Source organism: Centruroides vittatus, unplaced genomic scaffold, assembly GCF_030686945.1.
Source record: "Centruroides vittatus isolate TY-2023 unplaced genomic scaffold, ASM3068694v2 contig_367, whole genome shotgun sequence".
In the NCBI taxonomy this organism is placed as follows: Eukaryota; Metazoa; Arthropoda; class Arachnida; order Scorpiones; family Buthidae; genus Centruroides; species Centruroides vittatus.
Window position 1 is genome coordinate 849968 of NW_027122190.1, and position 9708 is coordinate 859675.

The 9708-nt window shown below is 33.5% G+C and overlaps 1 protein-coding gene across 1 annotated transcript; it reads left to right on the forward strand.

Annotated features, from left to right (window-relative positions):
- The first annotated feature begins 28 nt into the window (after window positions 1-28).
- LOC136975252 (uncharacterized) lies at window positions 29-8649 on the forward strand. The gene is made up of 5 exons (XM_067270287.1): window positions 29-186; window positions 5505-5598; window positions 6380-6539; window positions 6615-6770; window positions 6845-8649. The coding sequence occupies exons 1-5, from the start codon at window positions 29-31 to the stop codon at window positions 7207-7209; spliced, it is 933 nt and encodes a 310-aa protein (XP_067126388.1). The 3' UTR covers window positions 7210-8649.
- The last annotated feature ends 1059 nt before the right edge of the window (window positions 8650-9708 follow it).

Here is a 9708-nt window from a genome sequence, read left to right on the forward strand (position 1 = left end):
ATTGTTTGTCGGAAGGGAGACGGCGGTAATGGCAGAACCGACCGATTCTAGTTTGGTATTTTTCACCAAAGCGACGCCCGAACAGTGGAATTATGTGTTGTCTCTGTATAAAGACGTACTGAAAGCCAAGGCATCGACTAGGACTAAAAAAGGAGGACCCGAAGAACTGGTCCGTCTCGACACTTGGTGAGTTCGTCTCAAGGACACCTTTTGTTACATATACTATTTTGCCATCCCCGAACTTTGCTTCTATCTTTCTCTAAACCCATCCTGTTTATATTGTGCCCGACTGTTCCAAGCGCGTGTTTTGACGTTCCATCAAAGGATTAAAAAGTTTAACGTTGTCCCACGTCTCGATATATGCGTTAGACGATCGCCCGAGCTAACCTTAAATGGGCCTCATTACGTCTACATCACTTCCAAAAAGTTTCGCTTAAAACTATTCCACTTTGCGTTTTCGTCCATTTAACGCTTCCAAAATCCCTCTATCGGCGCCCAAAACTCTATCAAATTCGAAAAAATCCCCCGATTTAACGCGCAGAATGTTTTTTTAAACCATTTTTAATAATCCGAGCCGCAAATGACCCTTTTTTTCCCAACTCGAGACCTAGAAAAGTATTTAAAAAATTTATTTTAATTAATTTACTGACCTAAAACTTTACATTTTTTAAAGAAAAATTACTTAATTAAAGGTTTTTTTTTAACCTTTAATTCTTTGATTAAATATATATTTTTATTGTAAATACTCTTAAAAGATTGGTACTTTTTTAATCTGCTTAAGGTGTTTTACTGCTTTATTTAATAAATAAATATTAAAAAAGAAAGCATTAATATTTAAGAGCAGGATTAAATTGAATTTTAATCCCGAAGAGTCTTTCTCGGTTTACAATGGTGTAAAAAGCCGTTGTGGATTAATCTCGGCAAAATCTTTAAGGTCGGATGTTTTGGTGGAGAACTGTGGAATCGGCGGTGTGGATTCGGATGCTCCTGAATTGTTTCGGACTTCTGGGGCGAGGCGAGAGGATTTCTCGAGAGCTGTATTGGCATTATTGCCTATTTTTTATGGGGGTCGTTATTTATACGCTCTACTTATTTGGCCGTGCGAGACGACGGTATAAAGGATCTCTTCGTTGCAACGATCGTTTATGTGCTCTATTTATTGTGTGGTTAAAATTGATATTTCTGCGGACGGTAAATTTCTTTTGGAGGAATACGCCGGTAAACGGTACTACGTGTATCTGTGTTTTCGGTTTGGCTAAGGCGGATGGTTGTTTTCTTTGCTAATTTGTTTTGCAAATTAATATAAAAATAATAATAAAAAATCCTGAAGTAAATTAAGGATTTGTGAATGCTTCGCCGGTGATGTGGATAGAGTCGTGGAGGTATTTTTTGAGCCAGTAGTTTGAAAGAATATCAATTTAACAAGTTTTTGTTTTGCATCTGAATTAGTTTAAGAAAATGCAAGAGGAAAGCACAGCAATTTTTGCTTTCAGAGTGCTTACAATATTGTAATTAACTAATAAAATACAACTTCGGTTTAACTTCTAATGCTATTTTTCTGTGTGATACTTAAAATTGATTACTTGCAGAATTAAAGATTTTTATAAAAATAGAAACGGTAGATAAAAGTATTATTTAATGGATTCGAGCATGTTTAAGAACGAACGATAGTAATCGGGCATAAATCAAGTCTGCTTGTAAATTTGGTGCTGGCGTAACGTCATTTTAAAATCTGTTATGTCAAAATGAACCCAAAACAATGATAATGCATTGTTTATATTTTATCTCCCTGGGTAATTTCCTCATAATGTAGCAAATAAATAGGAAAGTTTTCTAAATAAATGTAATTTCTAACAACATTCCTTCTACTGTCAATATTGCACATCCTCTTTCTTATAATATTATGCAGTGTGATGTTATTTGATTGCAAATATCTTTATAATGTCAATATTGGGTATGTGTATGATATGTGTGTGTATATATAATATATTGTGTGTGTATAAAGCAAAATCTCTAATATACAGTCTGATATAGTTGACTGCAATGTTTATTCTGGTGATAAAATATTCCTGAAAAAAATTACTCTTATCAAATTGTTTGTTATAATTTCTGATAGTTAAAAGTGCTTAAATTTTTAACTTATAAATGCCTAACCGAGCAATTATATTAAATTTCGAAAATTGTAGAAAATTCAATATAATATTTCTTCGGCGGCACTCTCGGGTTATCATTTAGAGAGACTTAAAAACGTTTATCTAGACGGAACGGTGAATTTTTATTGATTTTTTTTCTTTGTCCCCTTTTCTCTGTCTTAAGGATTATGTATAGAATAATATTAATAATGGCAAATTGGCCAAATTAGTTTCAGGTTAGACAATCCAATTATGAACGGAGTCGGATATATTTCAAGACTGCCTTTTTTCTTCTTTTTTTTTTTCCTTCGCCTTCTCCTCCTCCTCTATTTTACTTCAAAGTGGAGAATGCCTTGTTGTCTGGCACCACTCTGAAAACCTCGGTTCCCAAGCCACGCAAATGTAAATATTGCCACAGCAGAAAGCCAAATGAAAACAAATTTATCTAACTGGACTTATCCGAATGCCAAATAAAATAATGACCGGAGTAAATTAAATATTATTATTAACCCGTCCACCGAGGAGACATCCGGCGGGATCCCGACCGGTTCCGAAAGCCAGTTTTTCCCAAATATTTTTTGGTTTGGCATAATCTGCATGAAAACAACTGACTGTGCAACTGCAAAGTATTAAGTTTTGCTGACTTTTGCAGTTATGGTAACGTTGCTAGACATGCCGGTAAATTGAATTGTTTCGAAGTAGAGGGGGATAAATTTGCTTTGATGTGTTTATAAGTATTGGAAAGATGCATTTTTAGAGCTTTGCCTCCCCCGCTCTCCTCCTCTTCGGATGGGAGAGATGGAGATGTAGAGGATTGATTTATACCTCCGTCGGATAGAAAAATGCTACGTTTTGTTGCCGCTGTAATAATTATTTCTACGACAGGTCTGCTTGATGGAAATGGCTTTTTTTTCCCCTTTTTATTTCCGAGAATAAAGCTCGGAATTGGATGTACTGTACAAGGTTTGTGAAACTTCCCGACGACGCCCTTCTGGCATTCTGTCGACTTTATTGATTGTCAGGGAAAGACATCTGCCGGTAAAAAGAGAAATTACAGCTGCCGCTGCTTGCTGCTTGATCTAATCTTTCTGACGTGCGATTCACTCGATGAGGATGGGGAACAAAAACTTGTTGACCCGATCGATATTCATTTTTTCGAAATAAAAAAGAAAGAAGCGAAGCGTCAGGCGTGACGTCGAACGGACGTCACGTATCCGGGCGGGGCGACCTCTATGGAAGTATAACGATTGCCCCGAGTGAGGTTTACAACTTCCGCGCTCTCACCGTTTGTCCGGTATAATTTGTGTGGTCGACACGTGTCCTGCTCTTCTCCTTACCAAAGGTTGGAGCAGTTCCCCCCTTTTATTACTATTATTTTTATTTTTTTAAATCTTTAAACCAGCGGTTTCTCGCTAGATGGCAGCACGGCCATTTCCAGGAATAGCCTGGCAAAGGGGAACAACAACACGGTTTAACCCGGAACGGCTGCAATCAATAAAGCATTCTGTGGAAATTAAAGCAGAATTGTCTGTAGAAAATGTTCGATAAATGTTTGTTTCGCTGCGTTTTATCTCCCTTTCCCGCAAAACAGACGTCGGCCCGGTCACGTGACTCGGGCGTGACGTTACCCAGGGAGCAGGATAATTATATGAGAACTAGATCGAGTCTAATTGAGTTTTATCCTGTGGGAATTTGTGTATAATTAACTATTTACATTCGCGTTTCTTTTTCTTTTTTTCCCTTCCTTCTTTTCGGAGGGGGAGGTACCGCCATTGTTAAAGTTTTTCTCCCTCTCTGACGTGAGTTTCTGCCGTTATGCTCAGCAGGAAACATCCTGTGTTAGTCATGTTTCGCGAACTGTTAGCAAATATCTCTTCCTGCTGATGAAAGTCTGAGTTTGGTGCATTATTGAAGCCTTTTCTCCCACTCCTACCCTATGGCTTCTTAAAAAAGGAGGGGTTTCTCTTCCCTCCCATCCTAGATTGGCGCGTGCAAATGTTGCCATTGTCTCTGCGGACCATTATGTTTTTATTAGCTTTGTCCTCCGCACGCATATCGTTTGTGAATGTAAAGTGGGTCGGGTGTTGCTGTGGGATTCTAGATCCATTTTAATGTTTAAAAAAGTAAGGGGGGAAAAAACTAAGCAAACAGGCTTTAGAAATTAGGTTTGTGCTTGTTTCGTGGTGGATTTATTTTAATTTGGAGTCGGATTTGAATTAATTCCGCTTGCGGCCGGCAGATTTTTCTCTGTGGAAGATTGGACCGTTACGGGCAGACATTCGGTTGCAAATACTGTCTACAATTTGCAAACTGCATTGTAATAACTACAAGGCAGGATGTAGTATTATGTATTAAAATTTAAATGTTATAAATGAGGAAAACCGATTTAGCGGCATTCGTTAATTTGAAAGCTTTGCTGCCAAATATTCTTCCATTATTTGAGATAAAGACCTGCTTAAATGGCATTGATTAAATATTTTAATTGTGTTTGTTTGGGAACAATGGGTTCAGTTTTGTATTTCAAAATATATTCAATTTTTTACGTGAAAATTGTACGTTATCCATCTAAAGTAATACGAAATAGATCTTGAATATGTTTTGATTCATTTCTGCATTCAGAAAGTCTACCTTTAAATCTACAAATTGTAAGATTATTTGATCAATTTAATATAGATTCATGTTTCATCATTCAAATTTTTATAAGATTTTTTGTAGACACAAATAGACTTTGCCGAGTTAAATTCATTTTAGAAGATGCAGGATTTGCAAACATTTTTATTGGCATTCTTGAGTGCTTTTAAAATATCACCGGGCTGCTTCAAATATTGTTTTTAGTAACTTATTATAATAGCAATATCAGTTTTTTTTTTCTACATAACATATAATGATATGGGATAAAACAATAAAATGGCTATTAAGCAATGCAATATTGACGAAAGGATGTGCCATTTACCAGCAATTCCAAAAGTATTTGAGAGCGAAACTGCAAAACAGAAAAACATAGTTTTGATATGATTGTAGGTGAAGTAGACTATTGAAGACGAGGGGAAACTATTTTGAGAATGTAATAACCATGTAGTGCAGATTGCGTTTAATCTTTCGTTATAAATTTAGTAAGCCGTTTCTTCTGCTTCATTTCTATTTTAAATTATCCTAAATTAATTTCTGGCAGGAATTAAAATTAAGGAATGATCATCATCTTTTAAATTTCTTAAGAGATTTAAGTTTGATTACTTTGTTAGATTGTTACTTGGGAAAAAACATCATGCTATTGATTTTTATGATTACAGTCTACAATAACTTACGTACTATTAAATATATTTTATTTTTTTATTTTCTAGTTTTAGATAATAAACTTATTTTCTTTTAAAGGTATCAAGAACAATTACCCAAAATAATTCACTCAAGAAAAGAGCCTCACATAACTCACGAAGAGCTTATTCAGATCATTAAATGGAAATTGATCGTAAGTTTTTCGAATGTAACGTTTATTATATAACCAATTTACCAAAATGCCTTTTTACATAACATGTTTTTTTATAATTATCATTGCTAAAATTTTTATATAATAGGATGCGATAAAGTAACAAATTCTCTGTTGTAATAATTTGAGTCCTAACTATTGATCGTGCATCTGGAATTACATCTGAAAATTCTATCTCTAATGAGTTAGACATGGAATTATTAAAAAATAAAATAAGAGTTTTTACTGTTTACCAAACAATAATATATTAAAGTTAATATTACAATAGTGGTGATATAATCTTGATAAAAAATTGAATATAAACATAAATGATATAAAACTTAATGTATAATGGTAGTTTGGGACATACTGAAAGGACCAATGCTAAAGTGAGGAGTACAAGGTAAGCAAAAATTAGCAAATGTCCTCCAAAACTATCTTTTAAATAAATTGGATGACTTAACGAGAAGCTTGCTATCATTTACAATATATTTGTGTTGGGCAGGTTTTTCATCCGAAACTGTTTGAGATTGATATTTTGTTATTATTAATTAAAGAAAAACTTGGCAGTGGTATCAGTTGCACCATATTTTATTATCTTTGTGCTGAGAAACACTCAAATTTTTAATGTGATGATGATGATAGTAAAAATTATCATCATGCATGTATATGTATGTTTAGAAAGCTTATGATAAAGCATTTGCAATTTTTTAATTATACTAATCAAATTTTGAATTTGTATAGAATCCATTCATTTTAATGCTTCTAATTACTCCTTTTGCAGAGAGGAAAGTTTCGACCTCGTCTTATAGATTTAGTACGAATTAACACGGAATCTTCAGTCTTTCAGATCAGTAAAAAAGCTTTCAGGAGAATACCAAAAATATCTAGTGCCATCAATGCACTGACTTCACTTAAAGGCATTGGACCTGCATCCGCTTCTGGTAGTATTTTTAAAAATACTTTGACTTAATAACATTCTGATATCAATGTTTTTAAATATATATTTTATTCTTCAGCAATTTTAGCCGCAGCATATCCAGAGCATGTACCTTACATGGCCGACGAGAGCATGTTGTCGACCCCCGGTGTCGAGGGAACCGATTACACGTTATCAGAATATTTAAATTATTATGAGAAAATTAAAGTCTGCACTAATCGTCTTAACAGCTTAGGTTGGTAATAGAATATACGTATATTTTTTATTTTTTAACTTCATTTTTTAACTTTTCATTTTATAAAATTGTAGATTCTGAGAGAAGGTGGAATCCTCATAAAGTGGAATTGGCTCTTTGGACGCATTACTTAGCCCGGGAATTGAAGGCGTCCCTTCTGGATAATATGCCAAAGTCAAAGGTGGAAAAAGAACCCGAACTGCCCAACGGTAATGAAGATGGTCATGCGAGTGAGAAAAAAGATGATGCCTCAAACGAAGAGGAGAAGTCTGCAGACGAGCTCGTCGATGACACAAAGACGAGTCACTCCGATAAAGAAGAGAATCAAGATAACACCGACAGGAGTTCGATCACTCCGAAGAGCACTGCCAACGACACAGACCAAGAAAACGAAGAACCCGAAAGCAAGAGGGCCAGAATTGAAGATTTGGCACAGTGACCTGAAAATAATTTGTTTTTACACCAGATGAATGAAGGTCTGTGTACACACACATTTACAGAACCTCGAGCTATTTTTCTATCGTTCATCGGTCATCATTCATATCCTTGTTACTAGTTGTGTCAGTTCTCATTTGATACCCGACACAAATCGAAAAATTATCAGACCAAAGGGTAGCGGATGGCAAAGTGCTTACAAACAATCACATAGTTTAATTTTATACGCGTTTACGTTGTTGTATGTTTAAAATCAGGGCTAAGTATAACATTTTATAGGGGGTATGGACCCTTTTGTGACTTAAGAAGTTCTTTTTATGCAGGATATTAGGGAACAGGGTTTATTTTTTGAAAGCATTTGATTAGATTCCATACTTTTTTTAATATATATATTAGATATAAAGCAAAAACAATTAATAAATACATTGCCACCATCATTATTGCTCGTCAGTACGATTCATTTATAACAAACACATTCCTGATTTTGACTGATTTATTTGTTAGTATCATTATTCTTGATGTGATGTATCTTGTACAATGGATGTGAACTATGCCTTACAATTAATGGTTTGTGGAATTTTATTATATTTTTTTGTAAATTTCAGATAGCAAAACTTTCATTATCACCTTTTTATCACACTTAATTGATTTTTAAACCTCCTTAGCTAAAAATAATAACGATCAACAGCAATGAATTCAAGTTTAACGCTTATCAAGATTGTAAATTTTAATCTGAAAATTCAATTTTTACCTTCTGTTTGTATGGACTCTGAGATGTTTTTGTGGTTGTTACTTTAAAATCCTCCAAGAGAGGTAAATTTTTTTTTCTTTTTTTTTTGTTTGAACATTAAATTTTATAAAAAGCTTTTCAAATTAAGCACCATACTCATTTTGGGAATTAATAATTGAACTTAAAAAAAATATATATAAATATAAAAACTGTGATCAGATTAATGTTTAATCCTATCTTCCTTTCGACGCTTCCATTTATTTCTTTCAGTTTCCCAAAAAACTGCATTGTTAATGTGTGTTTTTTTTTTCTTATAATTTACTTTGATCCATTCTAAATACAGTATTTATTTTTTCATACTCTGAATATACAAGGATGTTTAAAGCTGTTTTAAAAAATATACCTCAACTAAATGCAATGAATGAAAGTGTAAAATCCATCGTTTGTTTTCCTTAGATCTGATCAAAACAAAAAAATATATATATAATGTAACTTATTTTCAATTATTAAGCTTTGCTTCATAGAAGAAAAAAAAATGTATAAGTTTATAATAAAAACACAATTTATAGACAGTGTATTTAAAATGCCTATAGTGCTTTATATCAGCAAAATTTTGTTAAAATATGATTTGCATATATTTTGTAGTTGTGTAACAGGCACTGTAGGAAAAACTCATGTTATACGTAATTAAACTTCCGTTTTCTAAACCTTAAATTTGTCTTATGATTTTTGCACTCTGCCGTGCTTTCAAATTATCGGACCCGTTTAATGCGAGAAATGACGACAATGCAGTGTGTTCTCGAAATTATACGTATAATATATTTAACACCTTTTATGAAAAGGCCCACCAACAGCTAATTGGATAATCCCACCGACTGCCGGCAGACTGTTGCCCGACCATGCAGTTTTCTGATTTCCTCATGTCTAACATCTAAATACGGACCATTTTTCCTATAGAACTCTCCCAGCATCATTCCATTAGCAGATTAACCATGGTATGATGTCGGAAGTGGCTAGTGTATTGCTTGTGTACTTGTGTAATGATATTTTTATGTACTAAAAAGCAGGAATACAATACAAATTTTTCCAATTTCCAAACAAAAAGACACCAATAATAATGTGTTAAATGGATTATATTTCTATATCCAGTTTTATCTCATTACAGGGGAAACAAGAATTATACTAAAATAAGGATGTTTATCTACTATTACTATTTTTGATGGTAATGATATTGATATTTCATAAGTTTCATACAAAATCAGTAAATATAAGCCAGTGCTTCTCAAGCTTTTGTGGCAGGAACAACAGAAAATTTTTCTAGTGCTGTTACTTAGTTGATTGCAGATGTGATAAGTTACACAAATGAGTTACTCATTTTATTTTTATAATAATTGAATAATTCTTGAGTACCACAGCATACTGAGAACTAGTCAAAGCTGTTGTTCAGTATATGGCATTTGAAACTAAAGATAATTGTATATAATAGAAAATCTTTACATTTGTTACTATATTAAAGAAGTGCTTATGTTAATTCATGTTTTCTAAGAACCAATTGGAACATTAACTAATGCAGCAAACTTCAACCCAATAGTAATGTGTTATATATGTGATTTAAATCTGAGTAATTCTGTGATTGTGAGCGCGTAAGCGCGCGTGCTTGTCTACGTAATTCAAAATTAACGTATCAAATGTGTTGTCTTTACGCATTATCAGACTGATAGCAAAGGCATTTTTTAATTTAAAACAGTTCTAAATGGACATAAAGATAAATAA

Bases quoted from the DNA above. Each gene is read 5' to 3' on its own strand.
- LOC136975252 (XM_067270287.1), top strand. From the start codon at position 29: ATGGCAGAACCGACCGATTCTAGTTTGGTATTTTTCACCAAAGCGACG. The intron at 5,599-6,379 runs GTAAGTTTTTCG...CTCCTTTTGCAG, and splicing joins TCATTAAATGGAAATTGATC to AGAGGAAAGTTTCGACCTCG. The intron at 6,771-6,844 runs GTTGGTAATAGA...ATAAAATTGTAG, and splicing joins TAATCGTCTTAACAGCTTAG to ATTCTGAGAGAAGGTGGAAT.